The following is a 24,979-nucleotide window of genomic DNA, read 5'->3' as shown; positions in this document are numbered from 1 at the left end:
ATCCAGAAAGGGACGCAACTGGCGTATCAGGCAAGCCTGATGAAAAGCCCCCCTGGCCACGGCCGTCACATGATCGTCTAAAGACAGCCGAGCATCCAGGAGGAGGCCCAGGTTGCGGGCCCTCTCCACAGGGGCTAATGACTCGCCCCCGATAGCCAGAGATGGAGCCAACTGGCTATGTCGTGACGCCGGAAACCACAGCCACTCGGTCTTGGACGGGTTGAGTCGAAGCCTGTTTCTCCCCATCCAGACTCGCACGGCCTCCAGGCACCGGGACATCACTTCCGCGGCATCGTTGGGGTGGTCCGGGGTGGAGATGTACAGCTGGGTGTCATCTGCGTACTGATGAAACTCCACCCCGAAGCCACAGATGATCTCACCCAGTGGCTTCATATGAATGTTGAACAGGAGAGGCGAGAGGACCGACCCCTGTGGTACCCCACAAGTGAGGCGCCTCGAGGTCGACCTCTGCCCCCCTGCCAACACAAATTGCGACCGGTCCGAGAGGTAGGAGGAGAACCACCGTAAAACGGTGCCCAACCCCAACCCCCCTAACCGGTGCAACAAGATACCATGGTTGATGGTATCAAAAACCGCTGAGAGGTGTAACAGGACCAGGACAGAGGAACAGCCTCTATCCCGAGCCCTCCAGAGATCATCAACCAATGCGACCAATGCCGTTTCCGTTATTAGTCTTCAACATGGACATAAAAGATCTAATTGGAGATGGTTCCAATATTAAAGGAGGCAGAGACAAACTCACAAAGGATTCTTCAAGTAATAGTAGAAGCAGCAAGTTTCTATTAATGACTATGTTTCTCCACTGCATGATTTAAAAATAGATACAACAGGATGACTAGCATTGGCTCCTAGCAATTTCCATAGGTCACTGAGAACTGATCATTTTAGTGGATCTTCTACACCTGCAGGAGGGGATATATAATTTAAGTTTTAAATGTAGGATAATGTAACCATAGGGCCCATTTCTAATTAAGTGAACCTTGGTAGCGCAGTGGTTAGAATACAGTAGTACTGGCTACTACTGTTGACTGCCAGCTGCCAGCAGTTCAATTCTCACTCAAGTTTGACTCGGCCTTCTATCCTTCCAAGGTCAGTAAAATAAGGACCCAGATAGTTGGAAGCAATATGCTGATGCTGTAAACTGCTTAGAGAGGGCAGGAAGGCACTGTGAAAAGATATATATGTTTAAGTGCTATTGCTATTGCTAAATGACTTAGTGGTTAATTGTCTTTAATTTTCTGGTTTCTTTTCAGAGGCATCAAACATGGAATTGTTGTTGTTAATTGCGAAGTCGTATCCGCCCATCGCGACCCCATGGACAACGTTCCTCCAGGCCTTCCTGTCCTCTACCATCTTCTGGAGTCCATTTAAGCTCACACCTACTGCTTCAGTGGCTCCATCCAGCCACCTCATTCTCTGTCGTCCCCTTCTTCTATTGCCCTCAATCTTTCCCAACATTAGGCCCTTCTCCAGTGAGTTCTTCCTTCTCATTAGGTGGCCAAAGTATTTGAGTTTCAACTTCAGGATCTGGCCTTCTAAAGAACAGTCGGGGTTGATCTCTCCTAGGACTGACTGGTTTGAACGCCTTGCAGACCAAGGGACCCGCAGGAGTCTTCTCCAGCATCATAGTTCAAAGGCCTTAATTCTTTGTCGCTCAGACTTTCTTATGGTCCAACTTTCACATCCATACATTGCAACTGGGAAAACCATGGCCTTGACTATACGCACTTTTGTTGGCAGGGTGATGTCTCTGCTTTTTAGTATGCTGTCTAGATTTGCCATAGCTTTCCTCCCCAGGAGCAAGCGTCTTTTAATTTCTTGGCTGCAGTCCCCATCTGCGGTGATCTTGGAGCCCAGGAAAATAAAATCTGTCACTACCTCCATTTCTTCCCCATCTATTTGCCAGGAATTGAGAGGGACGGATGCCATGATTTTGGTTTTCTTAATGTTGAGTTTCAAGCCAACTTTTCCACTCTTCTTCTTCACCCGCATCAAGAGGCTCTTTAGTTTCTCTTCACTTTCTGCCATTAGAGTGGTATCATCTGCATATCTTAGGTTGTTGATATTTCTCCCGGCAATCTTCATTTCAATTTTTGATTCATCTAGCCCTGCCTTTCTCATGATGTGCTCTGCATATAAGTTAAATAGGCAAGGCGACAGTATACAGCCTTGCTGGACTCATTTCCCAATTTTGAACCAATCAGTGGTTCCGTGTCCAGTTCTCACTGTTGCTTCTTGACCCGTATATAGGTTTCTCAAGAGACAAATAAGATGGTCTGGTACTCCCATCTCTTTAAGAACTTGCCACAATTTGTTGTGATCCACACAATCAAAGGCTTTAGCATAGTCAAAGCAGAAGTAGATGTTTTTCTGGAACTCCCTAGCTTTCTCCATGATCCAGCGTATGTTGGCAATTTGATCTCTAGTTTACATTCAAGCAATTAAAGGATGCAAAGTCAATTGGATGCAGACCAATTTGAGTCAATGTACAAAACTCTACCTACATGGAGTTTTGTAATATAATATCCAGAACAACATGAAGCCCCTCAAAGCTTTATGTGTGGACCCCAAAGCTGCTTTGAAAATTGCTGGTAAATTATAATGCAATGAGACATAAAGGAAAAATTTTAAAATACGTGCAACAACAATTGCGGTATATCATTTTAAACAATATAACTAAATTTGAATTTAAAGTTAATAATTTTTGCTTTCAACTTTCCTCATGAACCTCTTCACTCAATTTTTGGAATATAGCCTTCACAGGCCCAATATAAAGATAATGCAGTAATGTAGATTTTGTTCCTATTCAACAACACCATTCCATCTGCTCAGTGTCATCCAGAGGCGCTTTCCCAGGTGGCTAGCCGATTAATGAATTTTAGCTGTATCAGACTGTCCACTCGAAGTTAAAACCGCCAAGATTCTACTGTGGTATACAAAAATTTTCCAACATGAACTGTAATTAATACAGAGTACAAACCAGAAGGTAATTATTAGGGAGTTTTTCTATGTATTTGGATATATTTCAGTTTGTTTCTCTCAAATATAGACAGAGTGCTCAATGAGATATGCTTTGTTTGCATCACAGTTGGTGTAAGAAAATTTTGGGTACATTTGGCAAATTCAGAAACATTGTTTTGCTAGTTCTATTATATAAAGAAGTAATAAGTTTCCTCCTAATGAAGCAATTTCTGTCCTTCTTAACAGTGGCTGCAAAAATACTCATTATCCCTCCTCCTTCCTTGATACAACAATAATCCTTTCAGCCCCTTATTCCACTTTTTTTCAATCATCAAATTCAGAAATCTCAATTTCACTTTTCTCCCCCATTTTCAGCAAACAGTCCATAGAAGATTTTGAGGCTCTTATAAAGGTACTTATTGCTCTGTTCCCTGACCAGCTAATTCTACCATCTTCACAATCCACTCTTCTATTGTGGATATTTCAACATTTCTCTATCTTTGTGCAAATAATAATCTTGCTACAGTTATCATATAGAAAACCAGTCTCCCATAAGTGTTTTTAATTGACTATCCATCAGTCCCAATAAAAAGAGTTCTGGTTTCATCTCAATATTATATTCAAAAGTCTTTGTATCATATGTATACTATGTCAGTTATATTCCCCCCCCCCCGATGGACAAGGCATTTGAAAAAACTTCTAGAATTTTGCTACTGTATATGCTTATTGCAGCAAAAATTATTTACGCACAAAAATGGTAAGGTATAATAACCCCAAAATGGAAGAATGGATAGAAAAACTGAGATGGCTATATTAACTGTTTTAATTAAAGATGTTTTCTTTTTCCCTGACCCCATACTTCTCTTTCCCTTCCTTTCCTTCTCTCGTTTCCCTATTATCTTTATTTCATTTGTATTTTATATTATGACAATTTCAATAAAATTATATAAGTTATGCCATCTCCTCAAACAGAAGGCTGTATTCACAATTACTGAGGCTAGTTGCATTATTGCAATGCATTCTTCATAGAACTATCCTTGAAGGCCATTTGGAACCTGATGCACAATGCATAGCTCAATCATAGTGCCCCTCAATGTGCCCATATAACATTGGCACTTTGGGAGTTAAGATGGCTAGCAATTGGCTTCTGGGAGCCATTCAAGGTGTTGCTTAACATCTTTCAAATCCTTCATAGTTCGGGACCTGGATATCTATGGGACTGGACATTCTCAATAAGACCTGCCTATCTTAAGTAGGATAGGCTCTCTTCATGCCCTATCACTCATAGATTGTGGATGGATGCTTTCTTTATCGCTATCCCCTCCATTGGAATAGCAACTCCTGGGACATTCAAATTGCCTCTTCCCTTTTGCTAATGGCCTTGGAGGGTGGGTGGAGGGTGGAACAATTGTTCTCTCTAGCAATGGAAGCTATTTTAACTATAGCTTGCTTGAGTGTGATTTATTCCTATGGTCTCATATATGTCATTTTATCAGTTGTATTTTGTATTCTGCTTTTGTTTTATTCTGAATTATAGATGAGAAATTATATTCCATTCAAGCCAGTTCTGATTGAAGCGGCTTATGCATCCAGGACAGATGGACAGACAGACAAAATATAAGTGGTAAAGAAACTTAATAATGATTAATTTACTTAACATCCACTTCTGAAATTAAGATTAGAACTGCAAGGCTAAACATTATTTATTATGAAATAAGTTTTACTTAAGTGTCTGAAAAGTATACACAGAATTACACTGTCAATGCATTCAATTATGTCAGTTGTTACTTGTATTTTCACAAAATAAGTTCCCACACTCAGGACTCAGTTATGTTACAACTGACATGAAACAGAAAAAAATCATCTTGTTTGTAAGAGGTATAAAACTCAACTGGAATGTTAAATATTTAACCATTTTAAAATATGAACATTAAATGCCCTTGCAAAAGATTGAATACTAATATATTTTTCTTGGATTTTCATTGAGTAAACAATCGAATGAACATAAGAACCGGTACTGACAAGGAAGCAAGCATAGTTTGATGGTCAATGCTAAAAATAATCTTCAACCATCCCCTCAAGTGAAGGAAATTCCTACCACACCTCAAACCAAAAATTAGAGAAGGAGAGTTAAGCCACATAATTTCACCAGAGTAAAATTACACCCTTACTTGTATAATCTATTCTGTTCAACAAGGAATACTTCATTCTCCAGAACCTTTTGCAGCAAATTATACTTCATGAAATGCTTATATCTACAAGATAACTCTTATACCTTGAGGGCATAACCTTCTAGAATCCCTGGTATATTCATTGGCAGAAAACTACCAAATTATCTTCAGGTAGGAAATTATTTGTTTTTAAAACTTCTATTACTGTAACTCTGTGGTAATGTTCCTTCAATTACTACATTTCAAATCCAATTTATCTACTATTCTTATATAATGTTACTTTTAATAACATATAACTTTTAAAAGGATGTACCTTATAATAAACATAAATCCGTTGTAAATTTGTCTGACTTTTGCATGAATTAAGAACAATGTATGGAGACTTCTTAAGATAAAAGACTTCTTAAGATTATTTTTCGTAGGTTTGGTAGAAAACAGATTATTGGACAACAGTAAAAGAAAACAATACTGCAAATTTCCTAAAAGTTAGTTAGATGGAATCCTATCTTCTCCTGTGCCAGCACTAATGTAGATCTGAATCTGCTGCCTAGTGTTTGGTTGCAGCACTATGACACCGCTATTTTTCCAGTTCTCTTAAGCCATTATTCCAGGAAGCCCGCCTATTGCTCAGCTGCTTCCAGAACAGACTTTGGAGAGAACAGGAATATATTTCAGAAGGTGAAGTATACAGGAACATGTGTTGTTTGTGTTGGTTCACTCATCTAATACAGGATACTGCTTTAGTTATAAAGATAACTTACTGAAAGCTATTAGCGTATTATTTAAGAGTCAATGACTTCATTTAGTGGTTTATACTCAGATCTAATGGTTCATATTGTTAAATCAATGTTGCACTTTTCCAATTCTTTTGGTAAAGCATTTCATTTTTTGAAAATCAAAGTAAATATTTAATTTTCTCAATAATGTGATTAAAATGAATTCAATAAACAAAAAATCTGGGTAAGAAGAAAAGGAAAACAATGCCAGCGAAAATATTTCCTAAGTCTCAGGATACATGAAATACATATTATAAACTTTTATAACAGAAGGTTTAGAGCCTGTTCTGATTTACAAATATGAAAGAGTATACTTCATTTACCTACAATTGCATGGAACAGAATTTATTCAATATAAGTGAATGTTTATAAGTGAATATATCTTTATCCTCAATCAGTTCTGCTTAGAAACTTTTGCTCTTGTTTTTTTTATTTGGGCATTTGCTTGAATATAAAACAAATCTATTTACTGGTACTTATCTGAATTAGGCATAAATTATTACCTGTTTAGATTATTTTTACATGTTTTCTGTGTTGATTTATCATCTAACACTAACTTTGTCAGGCAACAAAGTCTTATACTTTATATATAAGCAAGTATTTGTGCTCGATATCATATATGCAAAATTTCAACTTGTAAATATTGATCTTGACTTGACATTTACTGATTTATAGAACACAATTTGTGTATAATATTTAGTCTGTTAACTATGGTTGCTGTTTTGGCCATCATTATGCATTCTCTTTCCCCAAATTTACTGGAAACAATCAATTAATTTTTTACTCAGTTTATGAGACTAACAAGTAATAATATTTTTACTGCCAGTGGTAGTTATACTGCAGTAGTTCTTTCAATTTGTTTTATAGGATAATAACAACTTATTTTAAATGGAAGGACAGTTAAAGAAAAAACAATTTCTTTTACTTCTGAATCTAAGGAACGATATCTATCTAGGTTTCCCAATTAATTCTATGTCTTCTCATTCTTATGCTTAAATAAATTGCTAATACTTTTTTTTACTAAAAAATACATTACTAAGAACAGCCAATAACTTAATAGCCAGTCATCAACACCTCAATCAACAACTAAAAAGCTGCACACAACCAGGCACAATATAAATATCAAACACAGAACAGCCCAAATCACACACCCTGCTAGAGAGAAGTTCCCTGAGGGTGGGCTCCAGCTCCACTAGGAAAGCTCGGAAGACAAAAACCTCTGGTCTCGGTGACTGACCCAGATTGGATCCTGCAACATTATCCAGGGACCCACAGATTCGCTTTCATTCATATCTAGCCTCTAGTTGAAAATCCCTAATGATAGGGAAGAAACCACTCCATGATGTATGTGTTTTTCTACAATGTGGCTCTCTATAAAAGGGAAGCAAATCAGACTGCAGAAACAATTGTAAGGGAATGTGTGGATGACCTTGTGGAAGAGATGCTGTCTAGGAAACCAACAGACAAGTGAAGTAGGAGTCCCCAGTAGTTTAAGAGTTAGGGAGGACCTACCCCAATTGATCAAATGGTTAAAAGTGATGGCAGAAAGTTTCTAGTTTTAGACCTGCAAGATTCTGTTCACATAGCTTCATAAAAAAGTAGAATTAGTTCCTGTAGTCGTATTTCCTGTCTGGCTTACCTGGGAAGGCTGACATGATGTGCTAGACTCTGTGCTTTCAGATTGGGCTGCAGAGCCACCAACAGGTCCCGAGATGAACTGCATGCAGCGTTTGTCTTTGAAGCCAGAGGATTGCCATATTATACTTTAAAACACGCATGTCAAACTGCATCATACTGAAACCGCGCCCACCCCATTGCTGGCAATGGGGAAAAAGTCGCGATACGTAGCACAACGTCGCAAGTTTGACATGCCTGCTTTAAAACATTAGCCATTTTTCACTGGCAAAGAAATTCCAATGGAACCACAGTAATCAATGTCTTATTAAGTTAACACCAATGTTTATAATATGAAATATAATAATTTATGCTATTAAGTTGAACACTCATATTGGATAATTTCAACTGAAGGAAGAGATCAAAATAGACAATGGGAAAATGTATATACAGAGTCCTAAAATAAGGTAAATATGTGTGCCTTATCTTTTGTATGCCACTAAGCACTAACAAATCTTTTTAATGCTACAGTGTTTAGCTAAGTCTACTGAATGTTGTACTCATTCAAGGTAAATGCAAACAGAAAAAAGAATTTTAATTCCAAGCTTAGGATGATTTTAAATCTTAAATATGTAGAAGTGTTAGCTCCTAGACAAAACAAAGACAACATTGTTCTGTTAATTATATAATACCAGTATTTCCTTTGTTATCAACTTTTTAATGTTAATGTACTTAATTTGTTTTCTTCTTTCTGCAGGATAAACATGCAGACAATGAATGTGGCAAAACCAAATCAACTGTTAACTATTTTTCTTCTCTTTGAAATGTCAGTATTTGGTCAATATGAGAGTGATGATTTTGAGGATGAATACGAACATGAAGTAGATAGTGAATATCCATCTATTTTTCATCAAATTCCTCATGTAGAATATAACATTCCGTACTCCACCATACCTGCTGAGTGTGCAAAAGAATGCTTCTGTCCATCTACTTTCCCAACATCCATGTACTGTGATCATCGCAAGCTTCTGACAATACCAAAAATTCCTGCTCACATCCAACAACTTTATCTGCAGCATAATGAGATTGAAGCTGTGCCTCTGGAATCCTTTGTTAATGCCACAGCTTTGAAAGAAATTAATCTTAGCCACAACAAAATCAAGTCTCATAAGATTGACAATGGTGTATTCGTCAAACTCGCAAACCTCATACAATTTCATTTAGAGTATAATCAGCTAGAAGAAATTCCATTCCCATTACCTGGAAGCTTAGAAAGGTTGATCCTGGGTTTCAATCAAATTTCCAAGTCAGACAGCAAAGCCTTGGAAGGTTTAATACATTTAACAATGCTTGACCTCTGTAATAATTATCTTGAGGATTCCCAGCTCAAAGGAATAGACTTTTCAAGTATGAGAAACCTAATGCAGATTAACCTTTGTAACAACAAGCTACAGTCTGTGCTTCCAGATCCACCACCTTCACTGATGTATCTTTCACTTGAAAATAATTCCATTTCTTCCATTCCAGATAATTACTTCCACAAGCTTCCAAATCTTACTGCTTTAAGAATGTCACACAATAATCTTGAAGAAATTCCTTATAATGCTTTTATGTTCTCTAATCTTCTGGAACTTAATCTTGGGCATAACAAATTGAAACAAATTTTCTATATTCCAAGAACCCTACAACATTTATACTTAGAAGATAATGAAATAGAAGGTTAGTTAATTGCTTTTATAAATGTAGTTTTTCTAACATTTACCTTTACTTGAAATATATTTAATACACTACAATATATGTATTAGTGAATTAGTTTTTAAAAGGTTCTTATACTAAATGCATATGGTACTAAATTAGCTAGCAACCATATGGAATTTTAACTAGCATATTTAGATATGGGAAGAAAACATGTAGGAATTATGACTCAATTAATTTCCTATGTTGCAATTAGCCTTTTGGTTAAAAGATACACAAGCATGCCAAATCCCTACATAGGATTTGTTATGCTAAAAAAATGGCCATAATTTCTCAAACCTTCAGTTTAGATTTTATTTGATGCTGGGTTTTTGTCCCATATCAATGATTGAGGAATCTAGATTAACAGAGTGGTGGAGACTGAAAAAAAAAACCAGTTTCAGTTTAAGTAAATCAACAATGATAGAAGCTTTCTGGTTATTGGTTTTGTTCTCATAACAGGAAAACATTACTTTGGAATATCTTGCAAGAACCTATTTACTTTAATAAACATTGTTTTTGTCTTTTTACAGTCATGAATGTTACCTTAATGTGTCCTACTATTGATCCGCTGAACCTCAAACATTTAACTTACATACGAGTGGACCAAAATAAGCTTACAGCTCCAATCAGCACCTATGCATTCTTCTGCTTTCCACTTGTGCGCAGCATTTATTACGGAGAACAAAAACTTAGCAAAGATCAGCAAACACAACTGAGAACCCCTGTGTTCCGAAGATTTCTAACTCCAGAAGAATTTGAAGAAGCAGAAGATTTTCATGAAGAACAAGATAACAGTCATGATCACGAATCCAGAGAAACTGACAATAACAACTACCTGGATCCTTACTTCTATTAACAATTTTAAGAGGTAGTAATACTATTAAACAAACAAACAAAAAATATCAAGTATAAAAGAAAACAGAATAACCTGGAAAATGCAGTAAACCACCTGAAGCCAATCAATATATTTTGCATATAGAAACAATTTTTACATAGAAAATCTCAATAGCCATTAAAATCTTAGATTTTAGATCTTCGAACTATTAATAGCAGACTATGAAGACATTTTAAATATCATAGAAACATTTAGGTGAAAAAAACAAATGCCATGACAATGTTGTTTGTATAATTTAGGCTTGCAGCAAAACCATTGCAATAGTAGATTTAAAAATCTCTTGGTATTTCAGTTATCAAGCATTAAACCATTTTATGGTTTATGTACGTAGGTATGTGTGTCTGTGTATAAACTTAACATTCATGAAAAAATTCATATTTTGCCAAATTCACTTCATAAATATGAAATTATTCAGGGAGCTATCCACTGTCAGAAGAATAAATTGAAGTTAATACTGTACTGAAGTGAAACAGATGGCTAGTAGGTAATAGTTCACTTAAAAAACATAAATTGAATCCAAAGATGTTTAATTATAATATGAATAATAAAAAGATCAGCCATCTTTTCAGTTGACAGGACACTCAAACATAAAATGAAAACTAAAATCAAATTTCACATAATTTTACTAATTTTATTCCTTACTATCTTTACTTACTAATTTTACAAAGATACTTTACTATCTTTGCTCTCTCATGAGAAATAATAAAACATTCATCCTGCTGCATAACATTTCAAGAGATTTTGGCTCATTATCATCATCACCCTATTTTATTTTATTTTATTGCCTACAGGCATTATTTACCTTTTGGGTTACATAAAATCATTGTTGATATCATGAGTACCACCAATTGTTCACTTGCTACAAAGTACATTTCAAGTATATTTAATGAGTAACTTATGTTTGTTACAGAATATAAATTATCTAGAATGCAATATACATCAATGAAACTATCACTAAACAATACACAGACATATATTGCAACATAGGGCAAAAATAATCAAACTTGGCTTATATTCACTTCATCAACAATACAAGGCTATTGTGGTATTTTTAATCAACATTCATATTTATTTTGCCTTCATATATGGATTTTAATCAGATAGGTAACAATGAATATTTACATATATATTGTGTTTATAAAGATATAAGATATTACAAATAAATTATAATATGATTGAAATATAGGTAGGGTTTTTTGCCAGCAAATTACTTTACCTCTGTATTAAATTGGGATATCGATAAACATTGATGCACCAAAAAGATGGAATTTCATTTTGATAATCTTTATTTTCCTTTTCTAAATACTAAGCATAACATTGTGATCTCTTATTTTCCACATATTCCCCAACATTTGAAAATAGAAAATGGAACATATGATCATTCATTTCCACTAAATGAAAACCCCATTATTATCACTCTACATGTACTGCTTACACAGGATATTTGAACAGTTGAACCAAAATTTTAGTTTTCAGCAAAATTTTATTACATGTAGGAGAAATATCACCAAATTTGCCATCTATAAAAAGGCAGTATTTTCATAAACATGTAATGTTTAAATAATTCCAACAAAGTTTAGATATTTTGCAACTGCACAATTTTTTAATTCATTTATTCTTTGAATGTACAGTATGGTGAAAAATAAAAAAATGCATATTCCCTAGAAAACAATAAATATTTCCTTAATATTCATGTAAGTATGATTCAAACCCAGCATCTTCTGAATGTACATGTAGTGCTCAAGTTATGACCACAATTGTTCAAAATTATGTTGTTAAGTGAGAAATTTGTTAAGTGAGTTTTGCCCCATTTTCAACTTTTCTTGCCACATTTGTTAAGTGAACCACTACAGTTGTTTAGTAACATAGTTGTTAAGTGAATCTGGCTTCCCCATTGACTTGGTTTGTAAGAAGGTTGCAAAAGAGGATCACATGACCCCAGGACACTGCAGCCATCATAAATACCGGTATGAACCAGTTGTCAAGCATCTGAATGTAAATCACATGACCACAGGGATGCTACAACGGTCATAAATGTGAAAAATTGTCATAAGTTACATTTTTCAGTGCAGTTGTAACTTCAAATGGTCACTAAATGAACTGTTATAAGTTGAGGACTACCTGTATTTGCAACTGAGCCCAATTTATCAATTTTAGAAATGTTGATAAACCAATCTGCTACGTTTTTTATTTTTATTTATTAAATAAAATTCTATGCCACCCACTTCACTGATACAGCAACTCAAGATAAAGTGGATGACACAGTTAGGGGCTCTGAATATGAAAAGTTATTGAAACTCCCCTTCAACATCTTTGAGAATAAGGCATTAAATTTGCCAGTATCGACACCCACCACCTGAGGTGGAGATTATGTTAGAAAAATATAACATCAAATCATCTATTTGCAGAGATTCTCATAGCAACAGTTGAAAGTTTTGGAATTGCAGTATCCTTCCACCACTTTGTATAACCCCCAAGAGATCTTTCTCTGGTTAACAAAGATTGAGTTAAGAGGCTGCAACAGGAGAAACCTCAGAGAATAAACTAGATCAGGGATCCACAGTAGAACACTTGTTTCATCATCTACATCAGGGTGTCCCAGCGGGACAATTCTGGGAGTTGAAGTCCATAAGACCTCTGGTCTATGTCAAATTCTCTGGTGAGTCTCCACAGAAGCAAAACCAATATAAGTCAAAGAAATATGTTTGGTACAGATTTAAAAACTTAAAACATGATTCTCATAAATTTTAGCGAAATTACATCTAACCGATTATCTGTTGTGTTTCCCTGAAAATACGATCTGGTCTTATTTTATTTATTTATTTGCCTCCAAAAGTGGCACCAGGTCTTATTTTCGGGGGATGTCTTTTCCATGGTCTCACCTCACAGTGGCAGCACCGACAGCCCCGCCAAGCCAGCCCAATTCCTCTGCGGCTGCTTGCCACTGATCGCATGCGTCGTCCCCTGTCTTCATTTTGCCATCAGTGCCTTCAGGAAATGCCTCTGCAGCTGAGAATGGAGCTCCAGATTGACATGCGCGGTGCCCCCCAGCCTCCAATTTGCCATCAGAGGCCTTCAGGAAAGGCCTCTGCAGCTGAGAACCAAGCTCTGGATTGACGCACACAGTGCTCCCTGGCCTCCATTTCGCCGTCAAGGGCCTTCAGGAAATGCCTCTGCAGCTGAGAATGGAGCTTCAGATTGACATGTGAGGCACCCACCCCACGCCTCCAATTCACCCTCAGAGGTCTTCAGGAAAGGCCTTTGCAGCCGATAACTGAGCTCTGGATTGATGCGTGTATCGCCCCCAGCCTCCATTTTTACCGTCAGGGGCCTTCAGGAAATTCCTCAGCCTCTGCAGCTGAGAATGGAATTCCGGATTGATGTGCATGGTGCCCCCCAGCCTCCAATTTGCCAGAGGGCATTGCGTACGTCAATCCGGAGTTTGGTTCTCGGCTACAGAGGCCTTTGATGATGAATTGGAGGCTGCAGGGCGCAGCGGTCATCAATCCAGAGCTCCATTCTCAGCTGCAAAGGTATTTCCTAAAGGCCCCTGATGGTGAAATGGAGGCCGGGGGTGACACATGCATATGAGTGGTGGCAAGTAGGCCGGTGAGGCAGGTGTCAGGGCATGGGAGGCCTGGCTGCAACGGTAAGAGGGTGCAGGGCCCATGGGGTAGCTCCACCCCCACCCTAGCTTGATTTTTAGGGTTTATAAACTAGGGTTTATTTTGGGGGTAAGGCTTATATTAGGCTCACCCCAAACAATCAATCTAGGCTTATTTTCGGGGTAGGTCTTATTTTTGGGGAACATTGCTTAGCATCTTGGCTATAAATGTGTAACTAATGAAACTAGTGAATCTAATGATAGTGGAAGCCTTTTCACCACTCATTGTATCTTTTAAAATGTGTGATTTTTAACTGGTGGAAAATTAAAAGTGGATACCTAAATATTTGAAAGCTTTGTGCTTTATAATGGAATAGTATGAACAGCCTAGTCACTGCGAATCAGCATAGCTTTTCTGGGATCTCCTTTAAACAATGAGTATATAAACAAAACAAAACAAAGCCAAAAGATGGAATGAGATCATTATGAGAATGCAATTGCAATTGTTTTTCTTCCCCCAACCAACAATTAAGGTGCTGTTATCACCTTAAGCCCTCCATGGCACAGGACTGGGTTATTTCCAATGACATTACCCAATCCCATTCATTATTTTGGGTAGGTACATTTTGGGTCCCTTCCCTGAAACAATGCTTTTTCCATGTCCTGTGAAACGATCCGCCCACTTCTCTTCCAATGTTTTGCTGGCCCTGATCCTGCTGGCCTTCAGAAAGGTTTTAGTAACCTAAATATTTCCCTAGATGCTGGGGCTGGAATAATTGTTCCTATCGAAAAGCAGGTATGAACATGGTTGTCTGAATTTTCATTCAATCTTTCTCTTGTTTTCTTGGCTGTTGTAAGTCACCCAAAGCAGCAAAATACATACTTTAAATAAACGAACAAACAAAACTGCTTATAAACTGCCTCAATCTGTGCACTAATAGTGATTAAAGTGTAAAATTAAGCTTACTCTGACTGAAGTGTTGCTTATTAACTCATTCCTTAGAAAACATGCCGAATATGGACATTCTCAAAGTAACAGGCCCTAAGCTAAGAGTGCATCAATTTTAATAGATGGAAACTACATTTACTGATGTTTTTCCAGTTAGGTACTGTGACTCCACATCTCCGAAATGTGAGAAGAAAATATTAGCAGGAAAGGAAGTATAGCTTGCAATAAAGAGGGTGGGATGGGAATTTTCCTTCTCTGAATACTGGCTTTGAGTATATGTTTGTTTCCATTTTTCCAGACTTCATATTTAAGTGAAAATATAACATAAAAAATAGAGATTATATTCAATAACCCCTGACTTTACTAAATAGAAGACAGAACAGATGACAGAACTCTAAAAAGTCTTCATATGCATTAATATTCAAAACCAGGAAAAGACCCAAAAGATTGTGTAAACATAATGTGAACCGATTCCAGTTTTGCATTTAACAACACGCTCTCAGTCAGCACAGTGAATGGAAAGAACACAAAAGAGCACAAATTGTAAACCAACAGATGTGCTATTATCCAAAGCATCCAATTCCAACTGAGAGGGTGTTCCAGAGCAAACAGCTGGTTTCTGAACTCTGACTTTTGTAGAGCAGTAAGTTGTGTATAACTAAAAACCTTCAGGATAGCTGTTGTTTTAAAAAGCTCTCTAAAGTTTAGAAATACAAATCTAAGCTGATATTTTTTAGCAGAACTGTCAAACAGAAGAATGTAACAAAAATCAGTAAATCTGTGCACATCCAGTTCTTATTAATCTTCACTGCCTATGTATACAACAGTAAATGTTCTGAAATAATGTTTTATACAGTAGCAGGACATCTCAAAAGATTTTCACTGAAATCCTTTATAATGCAAACCTTCTTCTCCTAAACATTATACGTTCAATGAGTATTTTTCATTGTTTTCTGTATTTTTCACTGGTTTTTTTGTATTTTTCACTGTTTTCTGTAATGATCTATTAAGATTGGAATGCTGGCCAGTCTTCCAAAAAATAAAAGTAATTAACTCTAACACTGCTGAAGAAAGACCCCCAGAAGGTGAATGGAAAACAGTGTCCACCAACTCATGTTTTAAAGTTTATGCTGCAAACTTAAAAGTTTTGCAACTTTTTTCCTACACACACAAAAATGGAATGCTTATGCTTTATCTGAAACGGAAGTCACTTTCTTTGTTTTTCATAAATGCTAGACTAAATGAAAAGCATATGACCTTGCTGAAGTCTTTACTGCATGAAACTGCAGCTGATCTAGGAAATGCTTTCAACTATGAGCAACTAGATTAACATATTTTAAACTGGACTCATTCCATTTTGTAGCAGAGCAAAGCTGGATTTATCATGTAACATTTTGCACATAAGTCTGCATGCTAATACAACTCTTTTTACCCTACAGGCAGTACATCTAAAGCCTATCCGTCTTTGAAACTGCATTATTTCAGTTTCTTGAAAATAAACCATAACTTTTCTCTGGCCATTTGGAATTAATGCACAGAAAACTATATTGAAAACAGACACACAAGAGGACTTATTCAGCAAAACGGTAGGTGTTGTTTTCCAATAAATTATCTTAATGTATACCACATGGTTACAAGTTACTGTAAAAATATTTTCACTATATAATACATTATCTGGAAACTATAATCAGTATGGCTTTCTTGAATTGTATGCATGTGTGCTTTATGTTTAAAATATGCTTTTATTCATTTTATGCGCATTTCAATTCCTATTTTTCTGAAAAAGCATAGATCCTTAAGACAATACAAACTATTACTTTCACTCCAGGGATGGGCTTAGCTTGGCTCCACTTTTTAACTATTTCTTCACTCTATGTATCAGATCTCAAAATATGGGGTTTCAATTACTTCTAATTAGCATGCAAAATCAGAAATTAGAAGAATTGGAAATAATATCAAGTGTGTATATGTTGTTATGCTGCATAGTACCAACATTTAAATAATAGAAGAATTTAAATAAAGAATACTAAGAGTTAAGTCATCTTTCCCTGTTCCCTGAGCATTAGAAAATTGCTGCCAGCTACTCTTCTAGGGCTTTAAATATTGTTCTGACAGATTGCTTTCCTTGTTTCCAGTTTCCTTGGTTCTTTCAGCAAAACTCAAGTCTGAGCTCCTGAAATGAAGACTTCACAGAAATTTTATCTCTTCTGTTTTTTTATGCCCTTGGTGAAGTTAGCACCACCTAATCAACAATACTCAACCCTGTTTCATGAAACATTGCAGCAAGGTTATGAAGATGCATTATTTCAGGAAGATTATGAAGACTATCCACAGGACGGGGTAAAAAATAAGGTAGTTTACAAGTTCTATATTCCTTTTTTCCACTCTGCCTGTGTAGACGTTAATCCTGCATGCATGTTTCATGGCTAAATATAGCAGCCAATAAAGGGGGGGGGACCATGGAGATACAAAAAATAATAACATAATACCTATATATTATTGTTTTATATTGTATGCTTTATTCCTTTATCCTTACCTAATCCAAGTACCTGTGCTTATAGAAATATATAATATGGCCATGAACTCAGCTTAAATTTGCCTCAAACTATAATTATTGCTTTGTTCCTAATATACACAATAATGTTATGTATCACTGCAAGGAATTATCAGGGTTCTCTTGTACACCAAGCATTCAGATTGGTCTCCTGAGAGTCATAATTGAGGGGACCTGCTGCTATTAATTAATTTTTTGGCCTGAGAAAGTCATGAACTAATTCCCCAACTGCATATAGGAAATATATTTAATAACGAACTACTTCATGAGAGGCAAATTAAAATAAATGCATATTAGGTGTATTATATAAATAACACCCTGTTGCAATGTGATCTTTATTTATTGAGACTGAAAGAGAATATAATGCAAGCTGCATTAACTCAGTTGCCTTTGAGTTAAGAATAAATAGAATAATTAACACTGAATTAACCACACAGTAGTCTAATCTTAATCAACAGAATTATGTTATCTACCCATTCACAGTATACCTAGGTAGAAATTTTGAGTTTATTGAGCCAATATTGATGCTTAGTCAATACCAAGAATAGACTTAGAATTTATAATGTGTGGAGAGAACATGTTCAGTTGAAACACTTAAAAATTAAAAACATATATTAATTCTTTCAAGGGAAAGCAATTTAATGATTAATATATCCAAATTGCTTTTCATTCCTTGAGAATACCTTCAGAATAAATATTTGCTATCATCTAAAACAAGTAAAAACACTAATAAATCATTGACTTAGCAACCCCTGATTTGAGGGATTGCCTGCAAATCAGTATTGACTCCTGATGAGCACCTGAATTACCCCCTGCAGGTTTCTTAGTAAGATTTTCAGAAGTGGTTTGCCATTGCCTCCTTTCTAGGGCTGAGAATGTGTGACTGGCCTAAGGTAACCCAGCTGACTTTATGTCTAAAGCACACAGTCTCTTGATTTCTAGCCTGGTGCCTTAAACACTACACCAAACTGGCTCTGTTACAACTATAATACTTACTCTCAACTATAAGAACATGTATTTTGTGCTTTCACACAATGCCTGCCATGATAAAACATCCCAACAACCAAAATCCATTTTGGCAAACCTATGATGTTGTTTCATGACATTCCCAGCTTATCTTTAGTTCTTTTGGGAAACAGGGCCACATTTTCAAACCAAGCACTACATTGTGGTCACCCACCTTTTTTATTTTCTAAGGATGTTCAGAAAGTCCATAGGTGAGACCAAACATAAAAATGAAGCTAACGACTAATAAGCAAAATAGCTTTTATATTTAATGAACAAAAATAACTATCTGAACTTTTTGAATTCACCATTTTTTAAAATCAGAATGCTCCTGAGAAACCCTTGAACAAAACTGGGACACAATAAAGGTTTAGTGGACTTTGAATTTAATGGACAAAAGTTTTGACCAAATGCAGACAATGATAGACTGTACTTCAGACAATAGACAATATCTAATGAGTGTATCAGTACACACAATATATTGTTTCTTCACAAAAGAGAAATTCACTGTCGAAAAGGACATAGTGTGTTCATAGGATCTGACAACCTACAGCACAATATTCATTTTTTTTCTGATTTTTTTCTTAATAATATAAAACAAAGCATTTGTTTTCCATGCCTGGAAAATAACTTAGGCATTATAACTGCATCCGCCTTTGATAAGCAATATGAAAAGATATTGAACAAACTTGAATATGTGTTTAAGCACAATCATGCTGACTAGCTTTATGTCTCACTTAGGCCAATGAATTGATGGGCAGTTTGATCAAAGCTTTAGCTGTGCCTGGAATAGACAAGTCACAAGTGTCTTGGATTGGATTGTTCATTTGTGGCCTCTCACTATGTGTCAATTTTAGAGAGAACTTTGGTTTTCTAAGGAGATCTGAGCTATGAAATATCAGGAGACTTTCCTCAAATGCAAGTAAAAGCCCCTATTAACTATTATGTAATGGTGATAAAGGCAGCAAAAGATACTTATTTTTCCCTTTCTGTCATGTCTGCAGATAACCATCTGGCAACCCTGTTTATGGTGATTCATTCAGTGTTGGGAAGGAATGAGCTTCAGGACTGACTGCAGGGCTGCAATGAGGAATACTCTAGCTACCTAAGGGATAAAAACACTTGGATTCATTCAAAATTGGACTCCAACTTGACAAGACCTGTTAAAATGCATTTGGCAGTCTTGTGGAGTTAGATGGGATGGCTTTGAGCCTATAAGTTGTTGAGTATGGTGAACCCAATCATTTATCCCTCCTGGCATGTGAAAGTGCTTGGGAGGTGACTTGTGATGGTTCAATGTGATGACGCAATCCTCCTTGAGGAAGAGATTTTCCTGCCAGCCTTGAATAGGCCATATGCAACCCATACTCAAGAAATCACAAATGGATCCAATAGTGCTGGACAAACTTTTGTCTAGACTCCAGTCTTTCCTTTTTAGTGGTTGGGTTGAGACTCAGAAGGTTCTGAAGGAAACAGATTATTTGGATTCTTTTCCTTTAGTTTATAGTCTGTCAAAGAATTTTGGCTGGTTGGGTGGGTCATAAGAGCCTTCTGTGTTGTGTCTCCCACCCTTTGGAATATCTTACCCCCTGAGATGAGATTGGCTCCCATCCTTCTGACCTCCTGTAAGAGCCAGATGGCTTGGCGCCCCAGTGGGAGAATATCACACTGGAGGTAGTTGATTAATTCAAAGCCAACCCCACCTCCCGGCTCATCCAGCTCCTCTCTTCCCCCTCTTATAACTATAATTTTACCTTGACTGTAGTTTCATTTTATCTCTGTTGATTTTAATGGTGTATGGTACAAGCTGTCCAAAGATGGTACGAAATGAGACGAGTGGCTTGACATTGAGATGGATAGGATATAAATTTAATAAACAAGCAAACAAATAGTAGAGAAATGGCACTGATTGTGTTTGTGCATAACTACTGGGATGGAGGTGGTTTCGTTTGCATATCTGAGGGGCAACCCTATCTAAGTCATTTATGAAAATGCTGATGAGCGCTGGACCCAGGACAGAATCCTGAGATACTCCACTGCATACTGTATCTCCTATTTAATTTTTCAAGCTCCAATTTAATTGATATACATACAGTTCCTAGCATTCTTTTAAAGATACTTCTTGTTCTAACTTTCTACAGTGTAATTCTCATTTTTTCTTCCAAGTGCTATTTAAAACATATGTTTTAAATGCATTCCAGACTATTAGGCAATTGTGTATTTGAAAAAAAGAATACATCTGTTGTTGTTGACCAATGAATTGAGAATCATCTAATAATACTACTCCCAACTATTTGAGCTTTTCCTCAAAACTAGCCAGTATAATGGAATTATCTGAGTCTGGTAATGTGAATATTACCAAAATATTGTGAAAAAAGATCAGATGGGCATTTCTTTTTCTGCATTTTGTAAACAGGTAGCAACCTTCCCTTTGAGTAAAAGGGCCAAAAGATCAGAAGTTTCAAGGAAGCCCTGCCTTAATGTGCTCACTGAAAAATGAGAGATAAAGTAGACATGTCCAGTTTCCAAGATTCTAATCCTTTTTTCTTTGCAATAAACTTCACTACTGAGACTCTGTGAGAATCTTGCTTTCTTGATTGGTAGTATAAATAAAAAATCTAAAAATTTTTTTTCAACTATAAAATTAAAAGACTTCTTGATTAAAACCAATAACCCAACAAATTCTGAATTTCCACTAGTTTTTCTATAATACTAATGATATAATATTATAATACTGACAATATATAGCAGTACACAAATGAAAAAATATTTTGGTAGCTCAGGATTTCTCCATCATTTATATTACATAAACATACATAATTCAGATAAATGTTCTTTAAACCACCATAGCAAATTATGATTTGATCCTACTAAGTATTTTTAAATAATTGCTATAGATTAACTCTCAACCCCATGGTTGACATCTTTTATGTTGCAAAACAGATTCCAATCTACTTGGAAACAGAATATTAGAGATAAAGTTCAGAAATTATATTTTGCACTAGAAGCACATTTGATACTGGCACAACAGCAGGCTATGGCAGATCTTAAGCAAAGGATTCTTGATACAGAATTGCAGGCTGAGCACAGCACAATGCCAGCTGTTTCCAACTAGTCTGGTATCTTAACAAATTCACAATAAACTGGTTTCTTAGGGCCTTCACATTGCTGTGCTTTGATATCCTAACATCAGGAAGACAAATTTCAGAAAAACCTTTGAGCAGAAAAGACTTCCTCTGGTCACTTAGGAACAATGACTCATGCAGCCATTTGTCTGAAATGGTGTAGGGTTCCTGCCTGAGCAGGAGGTTGGACTCGATGACCTCCAAGGTCCCTTACAACTTTATTATTACTATTATTATTATTATTATTATTATTATTATTATTATTATTATTATTATTATTATTATTATTGTTGTTGTTGTTGTTGTTGTTGTTGTTGTTGTTGTTGTTGTTGTTGTTGTTACTCAAATGGAACTTCTATAGAGAGACATCAGCTCTTAATGCCCAATTAGGCCACTCCACAGATATCTAGGTGAATTTTATGGGAAACTCCTTGGCAGATAAGGACCCTAAAAAAACAAAAGCCATTGCTAAATTTACATTTGCAATTTGCAGAACCTGCACTTCACTAATGATAAATAACTTTGGACTGATTACTGGTTATATTGGGTAGACTAGAATATTGTGTTAGAACAAAAGAATGGTGTGCTGTTCTGGTTTTATTGCATTTTTTCCTCTTATTTTACTTTATTTTTATTTTGACTGTTTGGTGGAATTGTAATAAATAAATAAAACATTAAAAGAGTTAAGCTTACAATACAATTTTCTGCATTGTTTTTGACCGTTCAGCACAAATTTAAGACAAGTACGTTTTACTAACATGTAAAAAGGTCATTACTATTATAGTTGAATATTATTATTATATTATTATCAGCTCTGATAATATATGCTATATATTGTATATCATATGTTATATATTAACATTTTATATATTTAAAAGGAAGACAACACTTTCGTCGTTTTCAATGAAAATAAAGTACAGCTGCAAAGAGATGATGAAAAAATTGCAGACGGAACAACAAATTATACAAGTAAGTTTTTCAAGTTTATAATAAAAAGAATAGTTTCCAAAGCATGACAGTATTAGGGTTAGCAACATTATTAAATATGTCTATTGTATTAAACAAGTAACAACTGTTTGGTTAAGCAATCAGGCAGCAATTAATGGATATTATAGAAATTCTATATAGGAATTTCAGATTTCCAAATAAGCATTTTTTAAAAAATGTTTAGTGCAATAACATGCTTACGGGTGCCACAGAACTATATAATAGGACTTCCTAACACAAGCTCAAGTAAACAGTCCCTCTCCTTTTGACAGTCAAGACTTGTTGAGTTCATGAAGCAGCATTTGCAACATATGCAATCTGTATGTTGCTGCACTGCAATGACTAAGGAATTTCAATGTCAGATAAAAGGCAAATCATAGAAAACTTCAGCCAGATTACTGATCAGAATGCAACCAAAATACATTGTTCCATAAATGTTATGGGCCATAATCTACCATACTAATCCAGTCTAGTTTGGTAAACAAAGATATCTCATCTATCACATCACCTGTCACTTTCCCAGGCTAGGAAAGTAACAGATTTGTCACTATAGTATAACAGGACTACATCTAAAGACAGTGAATGATGTTTCCAGTAGCACAAAATGAATTTTCATTTTTTCACCATCTTGCAATTTGCAAATGCTATTGCACGGAAATTCACTATTTAAAATTGCTATAGAACAGGCATGTCAAACTGCTGGCCCGCGGGCCAGATGTGTCATGACAAAACCACGCCCACCCCATTGCCAGCAATGGGGAAAAAGTTACAATACGTTGCATGACGTCACGAGTTTGACATGCCTGCTCTAGAAGGTCCAACAGTCCAACTTGGTTAATTTGTTTGTGTCTATTGCTCACCATAAGCCCAACTTGGCTAATTTGCAAAGTTAAGCAGAGAGACCAGTAGGAACAATTATTTGTCTACGTTAAGTTGAACATTTTTGAAGAATCCTAGAAGAAAGCAATAGGAACTACATGATTGCCAAGAAAACTACATGGACTGGATATATCATAAAATGATCAGGAACTGAACTTAACTAGAGGGAATGTTTACCTTTTATTCCAAGCAATTTTTATATTTCGTCGTTTGAATAACATAGATTCTGCAGAAAAGTGTGGAAGATAATTTTGTTATAAACTGTTGAAACTTTTATCAGGCTTCTACTTAAACTGACACAAAATTATATACTTTCAGAACTGGCTACTTGTCTACTATGTGTTTGTTTAATTCGTTCAATTTACTGTGAAGAAATGGATATTGAAAGTATTCCTGTTCTGCCAAAGGAAACAGGTTACCTTTATGCACGATTCAACAAAATCAAGAAGGTGAAAGTATCTGATTTTGCTGAAATTCGTAAGTAAACCATAAAAATAAATTTTCTTGGAAGTACCGTAATCAATCATTGGAAACACACTTTGGTTAGCATTTACTTATCTGTATTTTTGAACCACTAGCTATTACAGAAAGCAATAACACACTTTTTCAGAGAAAATTTATTTTACTGGTCAAATTAATTCACGAATCAAATTAAAGTTTGTTTTATATGATGGCTTCTGAATATTATACGTCAAAACACTCCAATCTTCTGCTGATTACATTCCTTTGGAAATGATTGGTGGAGGGATGGTGCCAGGGGGACGGGCTAAGAGGTCAATGGCAGCTCAGAGAATAGCATCCAGGATCAAATATGTCCATGATTTCTAAAATGACATATTTTCATTTTCATGTTGATTTTAAAATGGTATTGCACTTATCAGAAATCCATATTATTTGTGTTTATGAATAGTCCTCAGGTTATGACAGCAAACTGTATTAGGATTGCTAAGCAATGCATTCATAAAGCGCAATGTCATGTGACCACATTGTTTAGCGATGAGAATCTGTGTAGTTCTAGTTGTCACTATATCCCAAGACACTTGGTCATTAAGCAGGAAAAAGTAAGGTAAGGGGTGCTGAGTTGGTGGGGAAGAGAGCTTAGTGCAGGCCATGTATGGGAGGGCCAGCATAGCCCATACGCAAGCTGGGAGAGACAGAGGGGGCCTGGTTAGGCCAGTAGAAGCTGCATATAAATCAGGGAAAGCCTGGGAAGAAAAGTTGGGAGTGACTTACTGAAGTGATTTGCAACTTTCCCTGCTGGCTTCCCCATTGCCTTTGCTTGTGAGAAGACGGCAGGGAAGGTTGCAAATGGCAGCCCCATTACTGCACTCCCTCCAATATCATAATTGCGAGCTGGTTATCCAAATGCCCTGATCACAATCACCTGCCTGTAGGTGTGCTGCAACGGCCAGAACTTTGAAGGCTGCTCATATGTAAATTTTTGAGTACCACTTTGCAACTTTGAATAGTTGCTGAATGAATAAATGTAAGTTGAGGACTACCTGCATATGCCTTTAGAATTTAGGCAAAAGATTGAAGTTAGGTTGAAGATTGCATGTGGCCATTGCCACTTCTGATTTAAAAGAAACACGGGTTAAGCAGACCATGTTTTCTATGTAAATCAGCACTGTTCCGTTGCTGACAGCTGGAATACCTTGCTGTCCCTTCTCTTTGATTCAAAGGATTTTTAAAAAAATTCTT

The 24,979-nt window shown here is 36.1% G+C and overlaps 2 protein-coding genes across 2 annotated transcripts in view; one reads left to right on the top strand and one right to left on the bottom strand.

Moving 5' to 3' along the window:
* The window catches only part of CENPP (centromere protein P), a 149,097-nt gene that overhangs the window by 105,616 nt on the left and 18,502 nt on the right, over nucleotides 1-24,979 (bottom strand). The gene's annotated exons all lie outside the window — the stretch shown is intronic.
* Nucleotides 8,309-10,521, top strand: OMD (osteomodulin). Its single transcript, XM_015822331.2, has 2 exons — nucleotides 8,309-9,262; nucleotides 9,811-10,521. The coding sequence occupies exons 1-2, from the start codon at nucleotides 8,317-8,319 to the stop codon at nucleotides 10,134-10,136; spliced, it is 1,272 nt and encodes a 423-aa protein (XP_015677817.2). The 5' UTR covers nucleotides 8,309-8,316; the 3' UTR covers nucleotides 10,137-10,521.

Source organism: Protobothrops mucrosquamatus, unplaced genomic scaffold, assembly GCF_001527695.2.
Source record: "Protobothrops mucrosquamatus isolate PMUCROS unplaced genomic scaffold, P.Mucros_1.0 scaffold1526, whole genome shotgun sequence".
In the NCBI taxonomy this organism is placed as follows: domain Eukaryota; kingdom Metazoa; phylum Chordata; class Lepidosauria; order Squamata; family Viperidae; genus Protobothrops; species Protobothrops mucrosquamatus.
This window is presented reverse-complemented; position numbering and strand designations above follow the sequence as displayed.

Bases quoted from the DNA above. Each gene is read 5' to 3' on its own strand.
- OMD (XM_015822331.2), top strand. From the start codon at position 8,317: ATGAATGTGGCAAAACCAAATCAACTGTTAACTATTTTTCTTCTCTTT. The intron at 9,263-9,810 runs GTTAGTTAATTG...GTCTTTTTACAG, and splicing joins AGAAGATAATGAAATAGAAG to TCATGAATGTTACCTTAATG.